Source organism: Phalaenopsis equestris, unplaced genomic scaffold, assembly GCF_001263595.1.
Source record: "Phalaenopsis equestris unplaced genomic scaffold, ASM126359v1 Scaffold235930, whole genome shotgun sequence".
NCBI classification, from domain to species: Eukaryota; Viridiplantae; Streptophyta; class Magnoliopsida; order Asparagales; family Orchidaceae; genus Phalaenopsis; species Phalaenopsis equestris.
The window spans coordinates 49043-76907 of NW_018253781.1; the positions used below are offsets into that span (position 1 = coordinate 49043).

A 27865-nucleotide genomic window follows, 5' to 3' on the forward strand; every position below is an offset into this window, starting at 1 on the left:
AGACAACCCCTTGTGTGAAGAGATTTACTCAATAAAAGTATTCATAATCCTTATATATGACCCAAGAAAAATGTTATGTTATTTGAATATTTTTTTCATTTCCCCAATGGACAAAACTTTGCATTTTCATGACAATGCAAGTGATAAATTCCCCTTGTATTTGTCATTTTATTTATTATGTGAAGCCAATTTTTAAAATGTTAAGAAAGGCCTAACACATCACTAAGAAGCTTCTTAAAATGAACCTTGAGGTTGAGTCTTTATTTCACCAAAATTTAATGTATCAATGATTCATCCTTATTGATGTCATTAGTTAACAATCCCATATGAATTTTGTTAGTTATTTGAGAACAATAAATGCAAATAATGTCTAATAATTTTTTAAGGATATGTATGCTTAATTTAATTATAAATCATAGAGGTAATGATCTTTTACATCAAACTATAGAAAGGAGTAATGCTCATTTAACGGAATTCTTGAGAACTTGAAAAAACTCGAGTACAAAGGTCATTATAATTATACTAGTTTAATGTCTTTTTATGTGTGTATAGGCTATTAAATGAGGACTTTAAATCAAGATCTTAATGATATTGATCATAAATTTAATTAATTTTGATTGGCAAATATCTATATCTATATGTGTGTGTGTGCGGTACATGTGTTAAGGAAAATTTTCTATGTTCTTAATATATACAGAGAATTTATTTTGCTAGATTTTCCAATCATTTGATCTATTCTCTAGCGTTGGATTAAATGAATCTAGTCTCTAATATGACTTATTTAGATAGATACATAATCACCATAACTATTTTGTGGAACTTCTTTAGATCACTAAATCAAGAAATCATAGATTATTTTGTTGGGTTAGCTGTTCATATCATTCTAATAATTATATACTTCAACATTCTTATGTTCAAATGTCATGTAAATCTTTTATGTGATTCTTATTGCTTGTTTACATAAATTTATGCTAATATTAATTGAGTGATACACTTACATGTGTCTATAACTCGTTCACTTTGTTATTAACAAAATCTTACTAATACTCACTCTAGTGTGGTGTCACACTTGTATGATTGATTTACTTAGACATAAATTTGTGTGTTAATTTAACTAAAGGATATAGTATTTATATTACGCATAATATCGATCAATAACTATATTACCTTTTTACATTCTACACATACTATTACATAAATTTCTATATTGTTTTGATTATGTTTATAATTTATTTATTTATGCTCAACTTGTTTGATTATTTTGGTTTTTGGGTTTACAAGGATTATAAAAAAATTACAATTTTTTTTTCACATACCAATTCTCCTTCGTCATTACATGCCAAGAATTTATAGTTTTCCAACTAAATCTTCAACATTGTCTTAAGGATTATCTATGAGCGGACCAATCATTTTTCATCAACCATCAAAATATATTATTTTATCTAGTTCATGATATTATTCTCTCAATAGGATGCTCATCATGAATCAAATCTTTTTCAATTTTTCTAATTATGCCCTCTATCATCATTTATTCTTGTTGGGATGAAAATATACACTTAGGACTTCGATCAATTAGAAATTGAAATCACATTGCAGAATAAAATCAGAACAATTCAAGAAATTTGGAGCTAAAATTAAAAAGAAAAGTACAACAGAAAATAAGCCTAGAAAAAAAAATTCCAACATTTACATGGAAAAATTCAAGAATAAGAAAAACCCAGAGCTACACCATAAAAATTTTTACTATGAATGGGAGAAACTTACAGATTACACCACTTAAACATCTATCTAAAATCACTAAAACTTACAAAATATTGCTACAAATCTTTCTCTTGAACTTACAAGAGAAAGCCCTCGCTTTGTAATCACCCTCCCAACAATTCCTTCACAAGAAGTGTCCATCAAGTAATACCTTTAGTTAGATATGCTTTGTCCTGACTTGAAAAATGACATACTTAGTAAAAAGAATAACACTCATATTATAAATATGAAGCTTTCTAATCCCTTATTTCTTGCCCAATTCTACCATAAATCCCTGAAGCAGTAACGTGTTTAGTCTTCATTGTTGAAAGTGCAAAAAAAAATTGTAACCTGAAAATCCAACTCAACAATGTGTTACCTAAAGTAATGTTATACCTTGTTTTATTCACTTCACCGTTCAAATATCCTACCAAATTTGAATCAATAAATTCCTATAGATAGATCCTTCCATTTTCCTAATAAACTATCTTTTGACTGTTCCCCTAAAACACTTGAAATTCCACTGTCTGGATTGCCCATGTACCTGCTGAATACTCCCACTACATATGCAATATCTATTTTTTTTATATAAATCATAACATACATCAGATTTCCACTTATTGAAGAATTGGTAGTTCTCCCCATATGTGCTTGCTCTACATCAGACTTACGTGATAGCTCCGTAGATAGCTTGAAGTGACTACCTAGAGGGGTGTAAACTGACTTTACTTGCCTGTGTTCAACCTTTGTACGATCTTCTCAACATACTAACCCAGAGATAATTTTTGTGTAACTGCACTTCTGTCTACGTTGAATATAATCCCAATATTTTTTCTGGTTGGAATTAAATCCTTCATCTCAAACTCACTTGATAATTAATGCTTATTTTCTCCATATTATGCCTACAATTAACATGTCATTTGCATATAGAAGAAGTAAGATATTATAATTGCTAAAATTTTTAATGAAGAACTCATGATCCATCTATACATTATGTACCAACTGTCTGACATGAACTTGTCCAACCTCATGTACCAGTCTCAGAACTGGCTTCAAGTTCAATAGGTTTTTCATCAATATGTAGACCAAATATTCTTTCATTGGAGCCTCATTACCCTATGTCTACACCATATATAACCTCTCCTCTATATCACTATGTAAGAGAGATGCCTTTACATATATCTGCTCTAGTTGTTGATATTCCACTATTTCTAAACTCAATACAACTCTGACGGCTGTCATATTCACCATATGAAAAAAAATTAGGTATAGTCAACTCCATCATTCCACTGAAATCCCTTCACAACAAATCTTGCGTTGTAGCAACTGCTATCATCCGACTCTCTTTTAGCATGCATGCCTACTTATTATGTAGTGTTTTTTTGCAATTTTAGAATTCTGCCAATTCTAGGTCCGATTTGAATATAAAGATTACATTTCATCATCCATGACCAGCTCAACTTCTTTGATTCTTCAACTTGAGTGGCCTCGTCATGGAAGTATGGTTCACCACTATATGTTAGTAGCAAATAATATAAAGAAGGAGAATATCTTTGTTTTGGTGAAATAACTCTATTGGACCTCCTGATTTTAGTAGCAGGTGACTAAGAACCTTCAAGTGCTTCATCTGATTGAGCATGTGTTCTTCTAGCTTATGATCACCAATATATTCTATCTCAATATATTTAAACTCTTCAGAAGTAATTGAAGGTTGATCCATGTTATGATCTTGTACTTTTACATTTCATTTCATTGAGAGTAACATTCATACTTCTAATTAACTTTTGATTTTGATAACCCCATAATTTATACACAAAGCCATTTAAGTCATACCCAATAAAAGTGCAATTGATATATTTCGATTTAAATTTACTCGTGGATCTTGCATCAACATTTACATACACAAAACACCCAAATAGCTTCAAGTGACATAGATATACCTCTTTTTCACTCCGGGTTTCTTCAATTAAGCCTTCTTTTAAAGTTAATGACAGAATATGGTTGATTAGATAAACTATTGTGTTCGCTCCTTCTGCCATAATTAGTTTGATAAGCCTGGATGTAACCTCGAACTTCTGATATGCTCTCTGATAGTTCTGTTCATGTGCTCAACTACTCTATTTTGTTGTAGAGCTCTTAGAAAATTGAAGTCATGCCTGATCCCTTCTTAAGCACAGTAGTTCTTGAACTTTCGATCATAATATTTGCCTCAATTATCTAATCTGAGACACTTGAGCTCTAAATTGGTCTCATTTTCTACCATGATCTTCTACTTCTTAAACACTGCAGAGTCATAGAGCTGCATCCACTTTAGCTCCATTCACATCAATGAAATTTTCCATTTCATTGATAAGGTAAAGAATGTTTCAATTTTTTTTTGAGCAATCACCCTTACCCCTTGGTCACCTTCCATGAGTCTCCTGTGAAAGTAGTTACGTACTATGATTTTACGAGTTGTCACAGAGAGATCAAATTTGTCTTTTGACTTGAAACATATTTGATTTCATTGAGCTTCCATATCACTCTTTTCTACAATCTTGTAGACCTTGTTGTCTCCAGAATAAGTTTTGTCCAGATAATTTTGTTTGTAATGTTTAAATAACTTTTTATTGGGGCATGTGTGAGAAGAGGCACTTGAATGTACTATTCAAAATGTAGAACTGACTAAGGATAAAACCAGGGAGTCACCCAGGGTTTCATCTTTTGAGACATTTTGTAGAGAGATTATTTTCTTGTTCTTCGACCCTAATATTCCTTGGAGCTTTGAAGTCCTTCTTAAAATGCTTTTTTTATTTTCAAAGTTTCAACATTCTATTTTGCCAATACCTCTGCTTGGACTTTTATTTTCTGGACTTGAATCAGTCTTTGTCTATATTCTTGTCTAGATACATTTTCCTATTTTCAAGATTCAATGCAAAACCTGAAGATTCACCATTTACTGCATTTCTGCAAACTTCTTCATTTGACATCAAGCTCACGATGTTATTTATGTTCAACTTTATATTCCTAAAAGAGTTACGCACCACTGTTACCAAACAATCCTGGCTTTCTAGCAATAAATATATAACTAATAGTTCTCAGGCATCATCATCAAAGCTAATCCCCATAAAATAAAGCTGGCTAGTTATAATATTGAAATTGTTTGAGTGTTTAGCTATCGAACTGCCATTCGTCAACTTCATATTAAATAATCTTGTTATCAGAAAAAACTTTATCTAAAGCAGAAGGTTTTCAATACAACTTTTTCAATGGCACTATAAGATCCCCGATGGTTTTAGTGATGAGCGAATAAAAAATAGGACAGTTCAATTCAACACTTCTCATCCCTCCATAGTCATCAATTCATGATTTTTGGTGATTCCTTATAGTGGTAAATATAGTTTTTTTTTTTTTTTTTTATGCAACAAATCCTTCACTTGCATCCATAATATTGCGAAGTTTGACTGATTGAGCCTCTTCACTTTGTGCATTGTTTTGTCTGTTCGTTAATTGCTCTCATTCGAATCAAACACCCCACTCTGATACAACATGTCAGGATAGAAATATACACTTTGTGATTTGATCAGTTAGAAATCAAACATAATAGAAACACAGTTATTTGAGAAATTCAAAAAAAAAATTTTGAACATAAGCACAACACAAAATAATCTAAGAAAAAAAGTGCATCAAAATTTATTAGGAAAATCTCAAGAACGAGAAAAAATCACTAAAGAACGCGCGAAGAAATTTCACTATGAACGGGGGAAACTTATATATCGCAACCGTCAAGTAATCTATCTAAAATCACTAAATTTTACATAATATCATTTCAAAACTTCCTCTCAATCTCACAAAAGAAAGCCCTCACTTCTAAATTACTCTTTAGACAATTCACCTTCATGAGAAGTCTTTGTAGAGAAACAACATATGTGAGATAACATGTCTTTGTCGCTCGAATCATGACTAAGAACTAGAGAAACTGTTCCAACAATGTGACAACACCTAAAAGTGGCATAAATGTTCCCCTCGCTCGTGAAGACAATTGGAACGATCGATTCCCGCAAGGTGGCTACGCCCATTGCCGCATAGTTACACCACGATTCCTGTTGGCGCTCCTACAGCCCCTTCCAATAGTGTGCTTCTAGGTGCTTCTTCAGGCTTCATTTCATAAAAAACCTCTCCTTAGGCCACAAGCTATTTATTATAATATTGGATGCGGCCACATAGCTCCTTGTGCAAAGAGAAAATTACTACTGCCTAATTGTCCTCAGCTCATGCCTACTCATTTAGTTCAATATTATACCTGCTAGGTTTCCTTCTTATGTCGTATGTTAAATCATCAAAATTAGATCTTTTTATTAGAACTACTTTTAATATAAACTTATTTTTTTTTTTGTTAGAAATTATAACAGTTAGGTATGGCTTATATATCAGAATTTGGAGTCTCTTGGAATTGAAGAGGTGTGTCTCCAGGAATGAAGATGAGTGTTTCTTGAAATTTAGTGGGTTGGGGGGAGTGAGGGCATGTCAGTAACTTTATCTGTGGGTTTTATCTATAAATATGATGTGTAACCCTATGGGTATGTACTAGACTCCTCTGAAATAGTGAAATTCGCCGCTCTGCTCCCGAGGACGTTGGCACATTGCCGAACCTTGTTAAATCTCTGTGTGTTCTTCTGGATTTGTGTCGATTGTTATTTTTCTTTGCCCTAATTTCTCAACAATTCGTATCAGAGTCAAGTTCTAGTATACGGAAAAAATTACGTCTGCGCAGGAAAACTGTTAGCGGTAGTTCCGATTTCAGCAGCAAGATTCGCTCAGAGGTTGGCGACCAGGATCTGCGAGTCGCGTGCGGGAAGGATTTTCCGCGGGAGTTCGGAGAAGGCAGGTGAGGATTCGCGACTCAGAGGAGGTTTGCGCAAGCAGGGTTGTACGACTTCGTGCGACAGAAGCGAGTTCGGTATTTCGCGAAATGCAGGAGTTCGTAGCAGGCTTCGAGAAGGAGGATCGCGATAGGGCTTCGGTGCTTCAACAGCTGGTCAAAGACGAGAGTTCACAAGCCTTCGCGCGCGACAGCGCGCAACAGAGGATTTGACGTTCGGCTTGGAGGAGTCCGGCGAGGAATTTCGCGAGGAGCTCGACACAAGAATCAATTCGCGAAGGAAGTTCTGTGAACAAGCGAGGGAAGGTTTCACGAACAGGGCACGAGGATTCTGCGGAAGAAGCAGTTTTGCAAATAGGTGCGAAGCAATTCACGAGCAGAAGATCGAGCGGCAGTTCAGTTGCGCGGAATAGTTCGTGAATCATCACATCAGTTCTCGAATCATCGCCACTGCTTACGGGAAGGAGTTCTCGCGGCCAGGGGAGTTCGGCAAATTGGGCGCAGCATCCCAACAAGGCGTTTGACGTGGACAGGCTTCTTAGGGCGACAACCGGGGAGTGTGCTACTCTTGCAGTGTGATTCGCGCGACCGAGGGTTCGCGACACGTAAAGAGGCAATTGAGCGGTTTGCCAGTTTCACAGAGGAGAGGAGTTACACATGTAGTTACCTCGAATAGCAGCATCGTTTTTGCAAACAGGGAAGTTCGGCCAGCAGAGTTTTTTAGTTTGTCCCAGGAAGATTTGCAACAGGTGGAGTTCGACAAGGTGCAGGCAAAGGGTTTTGCTCGTAGGACGGCAATTTAGCCAAAGTGTTAACGTGAACAGAAAAAGTGTTTCGTGTGAAAAAATTGATTCACGAATCACAGCAAAATTGTAAAAAAATTGCTGTAATTGACAGAGAAAATCTCAAGTTTCTTTGAATTTATTTGTGGTGTGTTTTTTGTTTCGACACAAAGCAGGAAAAGTTCGCTCCAGAATTAATTTCAAATAGCAATCTCTAGTGCAAAATTTGAGATAGTGAAGTTTGATGGAATCAGAAACTTCAGATTGTGACAAACAAGGGTGAAAGATTTTCTGGCACAATAAAAAATTTTGAAGGCTTTGCGAGCTCCGAAACCTGATAATACGGAAGATGAAGATTAGGAAGAATTGCAACAACGAGCGGCAGGTGTCATACATTTATGTCTGGCATATGAGATTATGTATTATGTTATGAATCTGAAATCCTCAGAATAAGTATGGAAGAAATTGGAATACCAGTTTATGTCAAAATCTCTGACGAATAAATTGTATTTGAAGCAAAGACTGTAAGAGCTGAAGATGCAAGGCAAACACTAATCTGGCGCAACATTTGAATGTCTTCAATCAAATAATCGCATATTTGACACGGCTTGATGTGGGTATTGAGGATGAAGACCGAGCAATGATTCGTTGTGTTCATTGTCTTCTTCTTATGAGCACCTGGTGACTACTCTGACATATGAGAAAGAAACTATCAAAGTTGATGAGATTACTGCAGTTTATATGTTAAGGGTAAGAAGAATCATGGAAGGAAGGAGGAGAATGAGAGTTTTGGAATGCAAAATTCTAGGTGAGGCAGAAAAACGATTCATTGCTACAAGTGCAAGGAACCGGGACATATGAAGAGAGATTGTTCAAAGCTCAAGCAACAGTTTGATGAAAAACATGACGTATCTTCCAAGTCTGTGAATATGGTGCAGAGTGACAATTCAGATTACAGTGATGGTTATGTACTTTCAGTTACAACAACTCAGTTGAAGAATGCATGAATTATTGATTCAAGATGCTCTTATCACATAACACCTAACAGGGAATGGTTTACTTCATACATGTTATCTGATTCTGGTTCAGTCTATTTGGGTGATGATAGATATTATAATATTACTAGTATTGGTAAAGTCAGAATTAAGATGTATGATGACACTGTCAGAACATTATGTGATGTAAGACATATTTCAGATTTAAAGAAGAATTAAATTTTTTGTGGGCACTTTACACAAAAATGGTTTATTCCTAAGGGCAATGAAGATAGAGAAATCATTAGAATTGTTAAAGGTGCATTGATTGTGATGAAAGAAAAGATCACTGCAAGTAATATCTATAAACTGTTGGAGAGTACAGTTGTAAGTGAAGTTCACTCTGTTGAATTATATGATGAAATTGCAAAAGATATGTTGACCAAGCTAGGTACTATCAACAAGTTCTTGCATTGCTTAGACTTGTTGAATGTTTGCAATTGTTAGACGGCATGGATTGTTAGACGGCATGGGGCATGGTTGTCCAACCCACTTCGGTGTAAGAAATTCCATGATGTATTTCTCCTAAGGGACTATATATTCGCCAAGGTGGAGATTTGTTAGGTATATGTAATTCTCCTAAGGGGTTGAATATTAACCAAGGTAGAGATTTGTTAGATATATGTATTTCTCCTAAGGGGCTGGATATTCGCTAAGGTGGAGATTTGTTTGGTATAGCTCATATACTAGAATTTGGTGTCTCTTGGAATTGAAATAGTGTGTCTCCTGGAATGAAGATGAATGTCTCTTAGAATTTAGTGGGTTGGGATGAGCGATGACGTGTTAGTAATTTTATCTGTCGGTTTTATCTAAAAATAAGATGTGTAACCCAATCGGTATGTTTTGGACTCATCTGAAATTGTGAAATTCGCCGCTCTGCTCCCGAGGACATATGCACATTGTCAAACCTCGTTAAATCTCTGTGTACTCTTTTGGATTTGTGTCGATTATTATTTTTCTTCGCCCTAATTTCTCAACAATAACTTATCCTAATCTTGATATCCACATGGTGATCTTAAATAAACCAAATTGATGGATCTCTTTTAAGATCAAGATTTCTGAGATTTCCCTTGTCATTTAATTATGTAAGTAAATGAATTTAATTTCTTAATGTTCCATCAACAGCTAACAGCAAAATTAATATCCAGGTCAATTTTTCTAGAAACAATTACCCATATACCACTCAATTCCTATGTATTTACATATCTAACACCTAAAGTTCATATTTTACAAACGTGCCGCCTTATTTATACATGAAAATTTGCATTTCAATTGATAAAAGCTAAAATGGTGGTATTTCCCTTGTGTTATGAAAAATTTGATACATAAGAATTGGGCTTTTTATAACCGTTAAAATTGTCTTACGTGTGCCATGATTAAAACGTTAGAATTTCAAAAACAACCACAAGAACAAGTAATGATTTTATTATGAATTTTAATAATTAGATAACAATATTTAAAAAATAGCTAATACAACTCTCACCTCAACAGTAAAATTACAATGAAACACGATCAAATGTGCACTTAAATCCAAATCGGTATTGGAATTTAGCGAAAAATTAAAAAGTTATCAACAATTGACAAAGTAATAATGTTCATCCTTCCTTCCTCCGTGGCTCCCATGCAAAAGCCAAGACACATTAAAATACAGCCCTTAATTTTGACGCCCATCTTTCATGTGATCCCTTGAACAAAAACCTGCAGTAATATCCTCAATTAAAGCAAAGTCCACTGTCACTCTTCCCTTAAAATTAGAGCAACCCCTCCCTCTATTCCTCTCATCTTTTACTGCTACCATGTCGTAAAAGCTTTCATCTTGGAAACAAATAGAAAAGTAGAGAGCAGCTGAGTCTGTGTAGAGAAGAAAACGGTCCCATACAACGAATACTTCTCTCTCCTCTCTACATCTATTGAAGGAAACTGGGGCAGGTGAAGAAGCAAGGGGATCATCATGCAACCAGCAACTAGAAGAAGGGCTATAATTAGGAATGGGGTGATGGCCGGCTCTGTTTGGGAGACGAGGATGAAGATGGATGAGGTGCAGGGAGGAATTAAGGTCTTCAATGCTGCCGGTGAAAGCCGTGATGATGAGGAGGGGCTGCGGGTTTACCGGAGGCTACGAAGAAATCAGAGCGGTGGTTTGGATTTGGAGAAGAAGAAGAGGAAGAACTGGAAGCAACCTGAAGCGCAGAGGAGTCCAATTCAGCTCAGGAAGGCAGAGTCAATTGAAATTGGTTCTAAGAGGGGAGTGGGAGATAAGGGGGTGTTACTTATCTGTGATGGGCAGGGGAATGAGAAGGAAATGGAGGAAGGGGAAGAAGATGAGAAGATTGAGATGGAAGTGGAGGAACGGAGAAGGAGCTTTGATGATAAGGAGATGGATCTGCCCGTGGAGAAAGAGATGAAGGAAGAGGAAATGAAGAAGATTGAAGAAGTTCATGAGATACAAGTATCTGCACCACCTATGGTGGTTGATGCCAAAAAAGCTTCTTTTGTGGAAGATTTCAGAGGCAAGGATCCAGATCCAGTGGAACATAGCCAAGGTGAGATCGTTATATGCTATTTTTCTTCTTATCAATCCAAATCTTAAAGCCCCGTGTTCATTTTTCCTGTGTCGGTGATGAAGAAGCTGCAGAAGAAGAAGAGGTAGAAGAAGAAATTTTGTTCGAGACCATTTCTGGGAATTCAAACAGGATGCAGCACATTGGTCTGTATCTGCTTCAATTAGATAGATTTACAATTTATAATTAACTCGCTAACAAGGAAGTTCAAAATTGCTGATTCTGTACAGTTGATTTAGTAATGTGGAAAGATATATCAAAAACCGCTTTTACTTTTGGATTTGGAACATTTATCTTAGTCTCATCTTCCTACGCCAAAGATCTCAACTTCAGGTATATACCATCCTCAGTCCGAGAAAACAAATTCCCATAAAAACTATGATTTCACTGCTTATCCTTCACAAACATCTACAAATTCTTATTACTGCAGCTTGATTTCTGTGATTTCATACTTGGGGCTTCTGTATCTCGCAGCAATCTTCTTCTTAAGATCCATTTTTCGGAGGTAAAGCATTATATTCCTTTAATATAAAAAAAAAAAAACCCCAAAATGCGAAACCTGCATGCTCTTCATTACAGGGGAGAAGAGGAGGTGGAGTTTTTAGATGGCGATGGAAGCTGCTTGGTGGGAGAAGAAGAAGCCGTCTGGATCCTAAGAAGAATTCTTCCTTATATAAACGAGATTCTCTTAAGAACCAGAGCGTTGTTTTCAGGTGACCCTGCAACAACAATGAAGGTTAGCAATACTCGGCTCTCTGCTCTGCTATAAAACACAACTGTTCTGCACATTTCTAAAGAGATTGGGAAACTGTGGTGGTGGCAGATGGCAGTATTTTTGTTCGTTATGGGCAGGTGTGGAAGCTCCATTACCCTGTGGACTCTCGCCAAACTGGGTAAATTTTGGATTTTACAGCTTAATTTTTCTTTTCTTATCAAACTTCAATAAATTGTAAATTTCATCTTGTACTTCCGTAACTCCTTAATAAAAAATTATTAAATCAGTATTCCGAACGTATTATTTGTAAAAAATAAAATGTTAGTCGAGTATTATATGATGTTATTCGATTATTTTGTGTTATTATTAGAATATTCTCATGTGTTGCTTGATTTGAGGTTGTGTTATTCGACATATTTTCCGTGTTATTTCAATTTTCAATATGTTATTGGAATAACACAGTCACAAATCAAGCAACACGAAAGAATATTTCAATAACACTTCAGCCCCAAATTAAGTTCCAATAACACCGTAAAATAATAAAATAACACCATATAATACTCAAATAACACTTCATTTTTTACAAATAGCACAGATGAAATATTCATGTAACACAGCTGAATATTCGTAACTATTAGAATCCGAACGTTCGGAGTCCTAATGTATTATTTTTCCTCTAATTTGAGAGGATAAATTTAACATTATATTTCGGTTATTTTTTATGTTCCATCTAACTCGAGAACATTCAATTGATACCAAATCTAAATTAATGGGTCTTATTTAAGCTTATGGGATGGAATTTGTAAATTTTAGTATATATTGTGTAGCCTTTGTTTTATAAATATAAATGTATTTGTTCGTTAGCGGCACTCTGCTCGTCCTTAGTGAGACGGGAATATTTGGTGTAATGGTGACGTGGTTTTTGTGATTGCTGCAGCATTTTTCGGAGTTTTTACCGTGCCCAAAGTTTTGTCGTCTTATTCATTGCAGCTCGGACGTTACGGTGAGTGGCATTTTCTTATTTACTCTGTTTTTCTTTTTTTTATACTACCTAATTTTTATGTATTTAAATTTTTAGGGTCCGTTTAGGGCAGTTTATTTGTTGCAGTGGCATTTTGAAAATGCACCTCACCTATTTAGGTAAACTGCGTTTTGACAGCTTATGCGTTTTCAAAATGCTGAAAACAACGTTTTCACACCGCACTTATCTAGGTGCGGTGGAAACTTTCTGGCATTGGTCTAACTTTTCTAAAAAAATAAAAATTTATAGTAGTCATTGCACCTAGCTTATCAACAGATTATTTTTAATCAGCTTATCAACAGATTATTCAATAAGCTGCAGCTGCCCCAAAAAGACCCTTATTATCTAAATATTTTGTAGGAAGAGATTTATAAATATTTATTTACGTAATATTTAAATTATATTAAAATAGCATTGAAAATTTTTATCAATATTAACATTACTATTAGCATTATCTTCATCTTGTATTTAAATTTCTTAAGTTTTTCAGGAAAATTTTGGCTAGAAAGATTTCGAGATGGTTGGGAGACATGCACACACAAAAAGTTGATAGTCAGCGCTATTTTCACCCTCATATGGAATTTATCTTCCACAATTGCTCGAATATGGGCCGGTAATTAATTCATTTTTTCACTTCCGATTATTAGTAAAAAAATTAATCATTAACAAAAAATGATTTTTTTACTATTTTAATTGTCTTGGACATTTTTTGATGCAGCATTCATGTTAGTCGTAGCCATACGACTATATCGTCAACAAGCAGCATGGGACGAAGAAGATATTCCAATTGAGCAAAATTCTCATCATCAACAACACAATCACCAACAACAACAACAGCAACAACAACAACGACGACGACAAAATATTAGACGAGACCTGAGCTTAATAAACTCAAGAAAAATACGTGACTCGGCAACCAGAGAAGCTTAGGTACATAGTTTGTGAGACAGCCCTCCACGAAAGATGAGAGAGGAACATGGAGTGAACTAAGAGGGTAAAAATGTAGCGGCACATTAGATTCTCCCAGCTTTTTATGCCTTCCATTTATTTATAATTAGCTGTTCATGTGAGGCCTCCTTTGTCTGTGGTGCGACAACCAGCAATAATGATAAATGGATAACATGTGTGACACAATTATCAGCCTCACCATCTGCCTTGGATTCTTCATCAGCTAGTGAATTTTATATATTTATATGGTAGTGATTCGGATAATTAATGTCTTTTAACCACTTTAGTGGTACCAATTTCACATGGTGAAGCGATTGCTGTAAAGTAGGTTGTCAATTTGAGTTCATGAATCGGATCTGAATTTGGTTTGTTCCGAATCCGCCTCGTCTTCAACTCGATTGACTCATTTCTGACCCACATAATTTATTTAACGTAAGCCTTAACGACCATGTGAGCTGAGTTCGAGTTTAGGCCAAGTTTTGATTTTTGGATGAAGTTTGAAGTAGAAAAGTTTTGTTTTGTGGGCTGACTCAAACTTAGCTCAAAATTCAAATGGGTTGGATATCTGACCAAAATGAGGTTTTCTTAGTTGAGTTTGAGTCAAGTTGTCGGGCCGTGGATTTTAGAATAAATGTGATCGATGACTTGAATTGTTTATTTACGTTGATGAGATATTTATTTGCTGTTTCACAGATTTTTCATTAAGAAGGATTATTTATTTTATGCACTAAAAGAATTATCTTTTTTATATTACATTTTGAAAAGTATGTATATTATTTAGAGTTAAAATACGATATATTGTTAAGAAAATAGTTAAAGATATAAGTTGATTTTTTTATATAATAAAATGGGACTTCTTAAATTAAAGTGTGTAATCTTTAATAATGTAAATTTTAATTAAAATTATAAAATCTATTAAAATTTTTAAGTATATGAAAAAAATTATGATGATTCATCAATTTTTTGAAAAATTAAAATTTTCTAAATTAAAAATAAAAACTAAGTGTTGAAATGGTCAGAATAATAAAAACCGTAGAAAGTAAAACCTCGATGATTGAGAGAAAAATCAAAACCTAAATCAAGATTAAAAATCTTAGACAATTACCAATTTTTCTCAAAATGATAAAAATATTGAATCCGAATCTGTCTTGTAAATCACATCCAATGAATAGTGTAAAACTGGAGAGAACAAGACAGAGAGAGAGTACAATAAAGAATTGGCTCTTTTAGAACTTACTAATTTATTCCTTAATGTAGAAATGACATCTCTATTTATATACAAGGGGGTATGAAGGGTACAACTACTTGCTTGCCCCTACTTTTATTTGGGCATTACAAGGTATTTTATTTTTAAAAATAAACGAGCCTATTACTCGGCTACCCTACCACTTGGTCGGTTGAGATCGGTAGTCATTGGGTCGGCAGGGGTCGTTCAGTCGACTATGCTGAGATGGAACAGTCGGCCAGCTCTCGTTGTCTTTCAGTCGTTTGGACATTGCATGTCTAGCTTGGTCAGCCCGTCGACTGCTATGGTCCGACTACCGACTATCGACTCCAAGATGAGAAGCTCTTTTCATTAGAATGAGATTAGACTGTCAGACAGAGGGTGTATCATTGTCATCTGACAGGTAGTCTAAACCTTAACAAGATTTCCTTTTGAGTTGTTTGTGGAGTGTGTTATGATGAGAACCCCAGGACTTAGAGAGTCTTGAGGGTTCTTGTGAGGTGGTTAGCGATGTTGGTATGAGAGTTGGGTCGATTCCTTATCTTGATTTAATGATCTTGATCTTTAACTCATGCAGTCTTCATTCAGTCAGCTTTGAATTCTGCTCCAAGAGAGCTGTAGTTAGTCAGTTAAGCTTTTTAGTCGTCCGTTGATGTGTCCTTTCATTTTCCTTCTATGGGCCATCCATGACAACATTTTTATCTTTAGTTTATTGAATTTCCTAGGGATTCATGCTGATTCATTTTTGACATACATATTTAGTTACTCAATTCACTTATTTCTTGAAAGTCGCACTATGATAAGAATAAAATACTTCAATGTAAAAAATAGATTTTTTTTCTTGTAATCAATAATTTAATAATTGAACTCCTTTATTTTTGTGTTCCAGATATTTTATCAATAGTTCATGGTTAGTGCTTTTATTGTCGCATTGCTTGAGAGCGTGTTTCTTTGTCGGTTGACTTTAAGAGTGCTTCCATGGCGAGTAGCAAGAAATTCACGGACAATGTCCTTATCAAGGAAATGCTGGTTAAGACCTTTGGGGCTTCAGTGTCAGGATTTCATTTTGATAAGGAACTCTAGAAGAAGCAATCAGAGGGAGGTAGCCACTATGAGGGCAAGATGTCCAGAGGAAGAAAGAAACTGAGCTAAGGGAGCCAGCTCGAGGGTGCAAAGTAGCCCATGACAACGAAGAGGCTGAAAGAAGGGACAAGGGAGCCAATCCAAAGGTTTGAGGTGAGTTAAGCAACTCACCAACAAGAAGAAGCATGTGGAAGATTTTATGGATGAGGTTGCATCATTCGACTTGCTATAAAATCTATGGAAAAAAGAGGGAGGAAAAATGAGTGACTCTTCTGTTAGTGCTCTGACACCTACATTGTCGTGACCCATGATCAGTAGGCTAACAATCTACCCAAGAGATGACTAGAGCTTCATTGCCTAAAGATCAAAGGATTATGGTTCCAGATCCAGACCTCGGTAGAAAAACGACATGCACCTTGCAAGATCAATGACTATGGTTATGGAACCAAACTTTGGGGGAGAGATTGCAGATACCCCGTCGATGCCTGGTAAAATTTGTCCTTTATTCCGATAATTTTGAGTTAGATGGAGCCTTGGGTTGTGGAGACGATATGATGCGTTTAGAGGTTGCCTTTATGTACCACTTCTTTTTGTTGATGCAACTGATATGATCTTAGGTGATGAATCATCGCTCCAAGCTGTCGACCAAGTTTTTTATTCTAATACAGCTGAGGGAACGTCAACCCACGCATAGAGCAGGGGGGGGTGCAGTCAACACCTTGACCATTCCTAAAGAAGGTCCCGAAAGGTTAATTAGTAGCCCGCAACTGGATGTGGAGGTGAAGGAGCTACAAGTGGAGTTGGTGGCCCTGAGGCAGGAACACTCGATGGAGCTGGAGGCTCTTTGGGTGGAGCTGGTTGATGTTTGGTCGACATGCTCAGTTTTTTAAGTCCAAGCTCAAGCTAATAGTGTAGTTATGTTTAGTTTGGGTGGAGTGTGTTCTATTAAATTTTGCTAAGGTGGGGGCTTGTTTTGGTCAAAATGGCTGAGGACAACCTTGTAAAATAATTTTTATACGAATAAAGAATTATTTTTATTAATTTTTACAAAAAAAAAATTATCTCTACATATAATTTTCCCTCGTATTTTTTGTTGATGTGATTTGGGCTTTTTAAATCATATTGTAGCTCTTGTGTGACATTTGAAATTCCTCTGGGGCACTAGATATAAGGGTTAAATGTTGAATTCTTCTACACATTCGATCTCAGTTCTTTCTTTTGGTCGATTCCTTTTCTTTTGCTCATCTTACTTTCATTTGAATGCACAAAAAATAATTGACCAACTGCTTTAGGATGATCTCTGCACCCAAACAACCGTCCACTCTAACTTTGGTCGGCGCTACTCCGCTCGTTGTGGCCCGTGTCTTTGATGACAAAATCTATCTGCACTCTGTTAGCCCAGATGATCATCAACTAATGAGTTCAGTAACAATCTAGACCTCTATCAAGACCAATTCTAGTGGGGTCTCTGACTATCTCATTATAAAGAGCTTCAGGCCATAATGAACCGTTATGGTGTGATCCCTACCAAAATTAAGTTGACTTTGATTGTGGCCTACTATCAGTGAAGGGAGATTCCTCGGTTGGAGGAACTCTACTCCTACATGTTCTCTTTTCGAGTAGAGCCAAATGCTTATGTGGACTTCAGGTCAACCCAAAAATTCCACTTAGTTGGCCTTAATAAACAAACTGAATATTGTACGTGCGAATTTGTTCTCAAGTTGACAGAAGATTGGGGGATTCATAGCAGTTTGACTAGAGAGGTCTATAAGAAGAGAAAATCCATGCCTTTTTGAATTTGAGGCCTAGCTTTGGCTATCGAAGAGAGGTAGTTGTTTGTGGTTTAGTGCACGATTGGGATGGTTGTGAATGAAGTTGTGAACCTGGATATGTTTGGATCCATAAATAAGTATATAATTTCAGTGGAATTTAACTTTTTGGGGAGAAGAAGGGGATGAAAAAACTCTCACAACCTATGCAGAAGAACTTGCTTAGGAGGTGGCCTGACTGAGGATTTCCAAAGAGGCAGAGGGGAGGAGGATGCGACTGCCGACCCTAATGTTAGGATCCCAGTTTCTAGCTATGTTCACTCAGTCTATGAAACTACTATAGTAATTCATAGGGTTTCCACTGAGGAGCTAATTCTGATTGAGCAAAGACCTACCTTGATGAGTTTTGGTTCTTCAACAATTCATGAGAAAGAAGGTGATCGGACTCTGAGCGACCTTAAGACTGATGTTGAAGTGTCTTCAAATGAACAACTAGATCAAAAGCAGGAAACTTTGTGGCAGGCTGCCACCACCAGCTTCATTAACCATGCCACATGAGGGGAAGCTAGTCGGCCCTCCTTTAGGTTTTCTGCCAAAGCGGAGCCAGAGTCTTAGACATTTGTAATTGCTGAGGAGGCATCTGAAGAGAAAGATATTTGGGTGAATCCTAAATTACTGGCTAATCCTACTGCTTCCCATGATGCCCATCGCCAAAAATGCAATGTCCCAATAGATGAGTCAGACACTAAACTCCCTTCGCCTCAATGGAAGAGACAGAGATATGCTACAAGAAGATGGAGGGCTATGCAAAAAGAGTGACCAATGGTATTTGTCACCATTGACAAGCACTTTGCTTTAATATACATGCAGAGTGATTGATACCATTGAATCCCATGCACCAATAAGTACGCTCCAACTATTGTAGATGTTCTTTGGCCAGAAAGTTTTGAAAATAAATTGGAAGATTGCGACCCTTAAGACCTTTGCAAACAACTAAACACTATCAATCGCTAGGCCACGCCACGACACACCATTTGACTTCCCACTACCTCATTGCCAAAATTGAAGGATGCAAGATGGAGAAGAAAGTCAATAATTTCAAGGCTTGAGCTGAGGGGTCTAAGGAGTGGTTGGCCGCAACAGAGACTCAAGTGGATGAAGTTGGGGAGGAGTTCAAAAATTTGTCTAAGTGGCTCTCTGCAATTCAAGACGAGAACTCATCTTTATCTAAAAAGGTGGCACGATGAAGGTTGCAGAGGAGTTTGCTAACGATCAGACCAAGCTCCTCCTACTAGGCACAAAGCCGGTGATCGACCACTTCATGCGGGTTGGAATGGTCTACAAAAGTACTCCTACTTGGAAAAATTCACCAAGCTTTTCCTTTCCCCTTTAACACCTACATCAGTGGTGAGTACTAGGATGAATTGGGGGCGGACGACGACTCGTCTAATACTTGATTTGGTTGCTTTTATCCCTACACTTATGAGAATTAGTTGTTTGCAATAGGGAAAAAAATTTTAATGAAAAACACTTGGAATATTTTTATAGGTTTTGTAATGAAAGGGATTTTTTTTTAATTGACTGATTGATTGTAATGAAATACGGCTTTTGAATGGTTTTTTTTATCATTGTGTCACTTTTACATTTTATACAGTTAATCATTTACTTCATGTGGTGTGTGTGAACCAATCGATTGCTCATCCCTTATGAGAGATGTTTTGATAAGTTTTGAGGTATTTCCAACTTGCTCAACTCTGAGTCTACCCTTATTTTGTTTACTATGTTGGATCACCACCTCAAACAGTCCAGCCGTTGAAGCTTGCTTCTAAGTGATTTACTTAGTACCTTTTACAGTGCTTGTCACTACTGTGTAAGAAACCATCTCTAAAGCTTCACCTGGCTCGAGTTTAGAGTTGTAGGTTTTTGTATGCTTGAGTGTTAAGAGTCAGGTTTTATTTTGAACACCGATCAAGTGTTTTACATTGTTGTCGGTCATTTTATGTGTCTCACACCAACTAAACATCTTACATCACTGTCAGTTTTTAATAATGATGCCCAACTCGAGTCTTACACTCATCTAGTCTCTGGTGCATGGTTTGATCTCCACCTTAGATGGAGGACCCATGTGCTATGCTTATTAGGTGGATCTTATCACTTCTGGTGTAACAGTTAAGGCTTGATTCTAGGCTTATTTAATCTGTACCATTCATGGAAATTGCCGCTATTGGGCAGAGAACTACCTCCAGAACTACTTCCAACCAAGTTTGTAGACAAGTTTATGATGTGTGAGTATTGCAAGTTATTTTGTCTTAGACACTGCCGATCAGACGTCTTGGCGTCACTGTCGACTTTACTGCTTAGGTTCAAGTTCTCAAAGTGTTGGCTAGGCATTGAGGTGCATGAACTCCTTAAGTTACCCAAGTGTTGTTCAAACCTAGGGTTACACAATCAATTAGCCAACTCACATTTTTTAATTTTTCTTAAGACAAAAAATTGCTAGTTTGTTTTAATGATACGCCTTTTTTATATCTTTCATATGAGGACACAAGAAATTGCTAAGGAAAAAATTACTTGAGATCATCTTTGCTCCAATTCCTTCATACTTAAAAAATGCAATCAATATAATTGAACCAAAATAACAAAAGAAGATTCCATGCCATAATGTGCAAATATATAGAAATAAATATTTTTTCAATTATTCCTCCTACTAAAAGCTCTTAAATAGGAAAAGCCACCTCACACCACAAAGTTCAAAACCCATGTCTTTGATTGCTTAAATGCAGGAATTACAATGTGCATGTAAAAGCAGTATGATAGGACTGTCAGAAAACTAAGTTGTTGATATTGGGGTTGAATATGCAAAACATCATATAACTACTATCTATTTGTTTTAAGCATTCAATCAATTTTTTAGTCCAATGTGTTTTCAGCATTTATATAAATGATAAAGCAAAGACTTGAGGTTTTCTAGGCCAGCATTTCTTAAGTTGAAATCTTTTTGCTGTCATGATAATTCTAATATCAGTTTTCACATGTCGAAGTGCAGTATGAAATCATTTTTTATAAATTAAATAAGAGAGTCCAAAACCAACAAATGAAATGCAAGTAAAAAGTAAGAGAAGATAAAATTGCATTTTATATTCTTATATATTTTTATTAAAAAATTTACAATCGAATGTCGTAAACTAAAGAACGATTCTAACTGAAGCTACAGAATAACAATAAATGTGGAAAGTCGGAATCTTAGAATTCTTAAGAACCTCCACTCTAACAATGCAGAATGTCATACCCCCTCTTGCATCTTCTGAATAGAGGATTATTTCCTATTCTTGTTGATTCAAACTTTCTAGTAAAATTATGAAAAAGAAAAATGAAGAATCAACTCATTAATCTACTTTATACATGTTTGCATTAATCTTGGACAACCATACGCCAGGAAATAAGTCCTACAACAATGAACATAAATTTAAAATTAGAGATCAAAATTAATCCAAATACAATCGAAATTGCCACCACCACAATCAAGAATGAGAATTATCTGCTCAAAATATGAAATTTTCTCTTACATCGAGTTGCCTCTGGATGGCCTTGGATCTCTTTTTAGGTCTTCGACTGGGCTTCGTCCCCTTGAACACCAAAAAGTCCTCCTCGATCTCCGCTCGAAATAACGAAATAGAAAACTTCTTCCGCCGACCATTTTCGCCGACCGCGGATTTTCGCATAACGGATTTACCCAATGGCGGATTAGAAAGTGATGAGCAATGGTACTTGTTCCTTCCGTTCTCCAATGGAGCTTGACACGCAGCACTTCGTTTCCTCAGATTCCACGGACAAGCCACCGGTGCAGCAACAACCTCTTCTGCAGCGGTAGAAGGAGCATTGTCCTGCTCCGCCTCCTTTTCCTTCTCCCCGCCAGCGTGAAACGACATGGGAAGAGCGCTAAAAGGAGAATAAGAAGCTTTCCTCTCTCCTCAGGGCTCTATTTGGGTATCCGGATGAGTCGATCGATCACCTGAACCACCGCCCCTCCAGATTGGGTTCACACAACGTAGAAACCGTTGACTGCTCCAGTTCATCGTCGGAAAAAAAAGGTCGTGAAAACGTGCCGGTCTTGCAAGGGAGCGTTTGGGTCTTATGTCCCCGTCGCCGGCTAGCTCTAACCGCCGCCCGTCAGTCACTCCATAACCGAGCTGCGGAAGACACCATTTGAAAACCGATTCGGCTCCAACCAGAAAATTATTCGTGGAAGCAATCAAAAAAGGTTTCTTAAGGGCTTGGTTGGACGAGCACGATAGGTTGGGAAAGAAGCTTAGCAGAGGAAGAAGAAGAACAGGGAAAGGGAAGAAGGGCCAGGCGGAAATACTCAACGTTAATGGGGGGTTCGTCTCTTCAATCGTGGAAGGGGACAATTACATACAAACCACCCCAAATTTGTTATTTACAAATTAAAACCTGTCTTTCATCCATTTTCAAATTCTTTCTGATTTATTAAAATTTATCATAAAATCTAAACTCATAATTTTCATTTTATATCAAATTTTAAATAATTTAATCGTGTCACTTGTAAATATATGAATTAAACAGTTCACAAAAATGACTTAAATAATATATTTATAAATACCAATATTTTTGGTGGTGTGTATATAATTATCCAAAAAATTGGTGAAATATATAAAGTTACGGTCTCGCATGTTAGATAAGTATATGCATTATGCATAAGCTTCCACTCAAATAACAGAATTTATGGTAGAACATAAAACACATTTTACATATTTTTTTTTCAAATTCCCAAATCATGTAACTGGTAAATGCATGAGTTTGGTAGTTCAAAAAAATAATAGGAGGGTTAATTTTGTAAATAGCATGTAATTATCCGTAAAAATATCTGCTTCATTGATTAAAATTTCTAATTGTAAATAAATTCTACAATACACCAGTATGCTATATATAGCAAAATCATCGCTCTGATTGTAGAGGGATTTGGGCGTCGAAGCACACTATTAGGGCACTCTCACATGCGGAGTACAGGAGAAGGCTAGTAAGACTTATCTTCTGCATTAAATAATTTTACATTAAATGTACGTTAACTATTTCATCACACTGATAAAATATAAAGAAAGGACGAGAGTCAATTGCTGTAGAGTTACACGAGTGCACTCACAGGCGGCAGTCCGATCAATCCTAAGTGGATAGCAGATCCTAGATGACCCAAGTAATTCTGAAGAATAATTAGTATAAAATTCAAATAACTATCAAAGTTTATTTATTTTTTCATTAATCTTTTTTTTTTGTAGGAGGCCTTCCCGAGGCTCAAGGAGAGTCGATTCTAGCAGTCGGGTGGTGGTTCGGACACATCTTATGATCCTTCTAAGTATGACTTATGGAAGGAGGTTGTCGACGATAAGAAGAAGGGCAGGGTCTACGAGTTGTGGTATCAGGTGCGGTCCTATGATGCCTACCGTACCTTTTTTACATTAGTGTATCTACTTCCACTGCACAGGAGGAGGAGATTTGTGGCTAGATTACTGCTGAGGTTGCTCCCCAGGGCTCCACCCACCAAAGCACCCTTAGATTGGAGATGGAGAGGAAGATAAAAGCAGAGATCGAAGCGGCGCCACATTCTGAATCGTAGAAAGAGAAGCAGCCAATTCAGGATGAAGATGAGGAGTGGACAGAGGAGGATGAATAAGGGATTTTTTTTTCCCTTGTTTATGTTAAACAATTTATTGGTCGCGAAGAATATTTTTATTGGACAATTGTTCATTTTGCTGGTTTAATGTGATCATTTTTCTTTTGATTTTATTTATGGTTAATGTATTAATTAGTTTCATTACTGTGATGTGCTTTGTGTAGATTGTACTTTTACAATTAAAGGTGTGTAAATTGTAATGTTGAAGGAGGGATTTATTTTTTTTTTTTCTAATGCCACATGTTTTCTACAGCTTATCAATGATTTTATGACTCTTTGATTTTGTGCTGAAGGTTTTCTAGGGATATATCGAACAAATGACGTTTAAACAAAATGTTGCACTTTTGCAATAAATCCAACAGTCTGTCATTTTCCATGGTGAACCAACTATTGTGCTACACTTTACTGACGGAAGCACGATACTTTTCCGGTGGAAGTGCAACACTTTTCCTATGGATATAGACATCAGTTATATTCTCGTCGGTCAAACAACCGTTAAACATGATATGGTTTTGGATCAACAACGACAGTTACTATATGTTGGATGACCATCAGTATATAGAAATCGTTGATAAATCCGTAGGTAATTTTATTACCGACAAATATTTTTGCTACGTAAATAAACTCTAGCTAGATCGTCAGTAATTATATTACCTACAGTTTAAATATTGTTACCAACAATATTTGAGCGTTGGTAATAAGCTAAATTCCTATAGTAAACCTCTGAATAATTTACCATCATAAATAAAAATTTAGCTACTGCAAATTCTAGTGTATAAGCTATATAAGGATATGACCTTAGGAATTTTTCAAGCATTGTAATTCAAATTTCTTTTGCAAGACTAAGCTATTTCCAGAAGCAATTGATTTAGCTAAATTTTGATAACAACACAACATGAGATATAGCCAAAATCTAGCACAGTAGAATCATACAACGATGTTGAGGTAGTCAGATTCTTCATTCAGGAGAAGTTTAATGATAGGAATTGGAACTGCAAAGTATTCTATCAGAAGATTAGCTAGTGGATACCATTACTAAGAGAGCATCCAAGCATAAACTTTTGAAGCACTTAGACCAGTTCGGCATGTGTGATATCTATGTGCTAACTTGAAGATAAGTATTGAAAAACATCAATCACAAGAGGATTGTCCATCAGACTGATCCCTATGCTTTGATTATATCTACCACATGATGATTATTTAGCTCGGCAATCCATCCCTATTTGTGATTCTTTCTTGATTATCATTAAGCTTATCCTTAATGTTAGGATTAAGAGTTGGTAATTTAATATTCATAAATAAACGCCTTTGTCTACCTTATGAAGCAAGGAATAATATTCAAAATTTCTACATATTAATAATACACATTTTTGAATTGACTTCAAATTTATAAACTAGTTATCTTTACTCTTAAAAACACAGTTGAAATCTTCTCGGTCCAGCGAAAGGTTTGATTGCCCTCGACGTATAAGATAAAAATGTTTTTATGACGATCGAGTGTCTGAATCATGACGTTTCATCTTTGTTAAAAGCATTAGTGATCGAGTGTCTAAGTGATGACGTTTCATCTTTGTTATATTCCGTTATGGGAACTCGACATATACCAAACATGATGTCAGGTTCATGCTCCAGAGCGATAGATGTGTGACATTCTATAAACTTGGGATTAATGAAAATATGAAATAAGATTTAGAGAATATTGGGTATTATGGATGAGATTATTAGACGGGCTTTGCCGCAGCTGGGCATTTGTATATCTAACACCTAAATTTTACTTTTTTTTACATTTATACCATCATTTTAACCTTTAAATAGTGAAATACTCTATTTTATGGATAGATAAGGTGGGATACATTTATGTAAAAGTTGAAGTATTAGTGTTAGATATGTAAATACACGGTAATTGAGTGGTATGTATGTAAATCTTCCAAATTAATTCAACTTATAATTTCCTTAAACTGGAACTTAAAATTTAACTAAATTAAAATAAAGCCAATTGTTATACTCATATTGCTTTCAATTTCAGACTTCATGATCGCTATATCCCAAATTAGATTTGAATCCATTGTCTTATCCCTATCATACCTCCTCTAATCATAGGCACAACAAAACATCATATACATAAAACTATTTCAGCAAAATATACTATTATATACTCAGACTTCAATTTATCCTCAGGAAAATAAGAACCCATTACAACATTAAGACCCAGGAAACTAACATTTTATTTTCAACATGTATACCACCCAAATCTTTCCCATCACATAAAAAAAAATCACTATTTTAACTTTGAAATACACCTTTTCATGTACTGGTAATGGACATAAATGCAAAACTTAAAGTTTCAATGATAGATTTAAGAATTGAGTGCAATAAGGATGATTAAAAGTCCCAAAAATGTTCCTCAGCCCCCATCTTCAGCTGGTTTTTTGAATTCCTAACTGAGTCTGAACCCCAATATATATCAGCATAAGCCATTGTGAGAATGGCCTGGTAATGGCTGGACGTGGTTGTGCTCCCCTTCATAAGTAACTACAACAACTGAATGATCCTCTGTGCATCTCTATACCTGAATTTTTAATTAAAAAACTTAAAATTAGTTAATTCCAACGTAAAATAAAATTAAAAAACATATATATTAATTTCACATGCACTAGTACAAGATAGTTTAGAAAATTAAAATATTGTACATGATTGGGATTATTTTCTTATAGCTTGGAGGCTTATTCTAAATGATTAGCAGGAGGTCAGGAGAACCTCAGTCCTAATTATTTATTTACTGTTTTCAGTAAAATTCTAACCTTTTTCTTCACAGGGCAAACGGGAGCGAAAGAGCATCTGAAATAAGCTCTGGGGTAAGAACTGTCCCTTATCACCTTCTGTCCATACTTCTTCCAGTGATGCCCATCTCTCACATTCTGGCCATCATACATACAATTAGACTATACAAACCACTTCTAGATAAATACAAATGATATTATGCATATTTTAAATGAAGACAAGATACAATAATTTAAAAAAATTGTGCTCAAAATTAAGGGAGTCTGCATATATGTGTACTCCTTGTACAATTATATTATATATTGTAGTATATGCAGACAACATATCTAATATTTTTATCAATTATTCAACTTACCAATCCATCAGATCTGATGTACATCTTCGAAATCCTGGGTCTTGCTTCACTGACTGCTTGCCTGGAGGAACGATAACTAGAACAATTTTCCTTGTAACTTTCATTTGTGGATGCTAGATAAGTAATGGAGCCCTCACTATTTCTTTTACTTCCCGCCGTCTTCGACGACGAGGATGAAGATGAAGAAGAACTGCTGATCATCTTGAGCACCTGCGCTCGAAGCGCTCGGTGGCGCTCGCTGATGGCGGCCAACAAGGTCGACAGCCGTCTATTCTCCGCAACCACTCTGTTCATCTCGTTCACAACTTCGGGTTCAATTCTAGAACTGTAAATCACTTTCTCGTCCATCACAGCATTGCCAAACATTAATGGCAGTTTGTTGATCTCATGATGTTGTTTCTACAAAAAATTAATCAGATTATATTGATTCAAATGAACAAGTTATAGGATAACTCAAATAACTAAGGCTCTCACCATGGAGAATTGAAGAGTGCCAATGCTGAGATCAAGGCAAAGGGAGGAGCCATCAGTGGATCCCATGGGGAGTAAATGGATCTGTGAAACAGTTTTTGGAGAGAACCACACATGCACACTTGGTTATTTATAGAGGGGGAAATCAATTAATGGGAACATATACAAAATGAACATGGAAGAGCCGGCCCGTGCGGTCTATTCTTAGATTTTAGTTTAAGGATTTACATCAATTTCAGTTGATATATATAAATATAAATATGCAAGTAAGCACCAAGTTAGCTTGAAGACAAGCCAGAATGGTTTCAACTTAGAAAGACCATTGATGTGATTTCGTAATATAAAATCACAAGGTGGAGGTTAGAAGACGAGGAGATCGACAGAAGGAATTTAGCTTCATGTGAGAACATTTAAGAATTTTAAAAGCAAAACAGCAAGCAGACAAGAGAGAAGAAAAATGATATGGAGGGAGGGATTAGGTCAAAATTGATGAGAGGATTGTTAAAAAAAAAAAAAGATTAATTAAGGAGGGATGATAAGTTATGAAGGAAAGGAGAAAAAAAGAGACTTCAATTGGAGAGGGTCAAGGTGACTTGGTGAAGTTCTGTGTTTTCTTGGACGTAAGGATGCCGGGGAGGGTGAAGTAGTCGTATATTGGCTGGCCAAAAGCTGGAAAGATCCTGCGCTGACCTGCAACTATGTGAGTAATACTCTGTTTTTCCGAAGAATTTGGGGAGGCGGTTACATGGTGGTTGCATGCAGCGGTGAACAATATTGGACAAATATTGATGAGAATGAGTTTTACAAGTGGGGACTTGCCTAAAATTTGA

General features: G+C 36.0%; 2 protein-coding genes and 1 pseudogene across 3 annotated transcripts; 1 reads left to right on the forward strand and 2 right to left on the reverse strand.

Annotated features, from left to right (window-relative positions):
* The first annotated feature begins 10106 nt into the window (after positions 1-10106).
* On the forward strand, positions 10107-14017 carry LOC110039249 (reticulon-like protein B21). 2 transcript variants are annotated; one of them, XM_020744246.1, is made up of 9 exons: positions 10107-10960; positions 11053-11124; positions 11209-11311; positions 11409-11483; positions 11558-11714; positions 11802-11871; positions 12631-12696; positions 13205-13327; positions 13433-14017. In XM_020744246.1, the coding sequence occupies exons 1-9, from the start codon at positions 10369-10371 to the stop codon at positions 13642-13644; spliced, it is 1470 nt and encodes a 489-aa protein (XP_020599905.1). In that variant the 5' UTR covers positions 10107-10368; the 3' UTR covers positions 13645-14017. The 2 variants fall into 2 exon arrangements, with proteins under 2 accessions (XP_020599905.1, XP_020599904.1); XM_020744245.1 differs by having other exon boundaries at positions 10110-10960; positions 11044-11124; positions 13433-14016.
* Positions 14018-21125: 7108 nt separating this feature from the next.
* On the reverse strand, positions 21126-21671 carry LOC110039244. Its single transcript, XM_020744241.1, has 2 exons — positions 21306-21671; positions 21126-21185 (listed from the first exon to the last, which is right to left on the reverse strand). The coding sequence occupies exons 1-2, from the start codon at positions 21666-21668 to the stop codon at positions 21126-21128; spliced, it is 423 nt and encodes a 140-aa protein (XP_020599900.1). The 5' UTR covers positions 21669-21671.
* Positions 21672-25892: 4221 nt separating this feature from the next.
* On the reverse strand, positions 25893-27104 carry LOC110039245 (annotated as a pseudogene).
* Between the last annotated feature and the right edge of the window lie 761 nt (positions 27105-27865).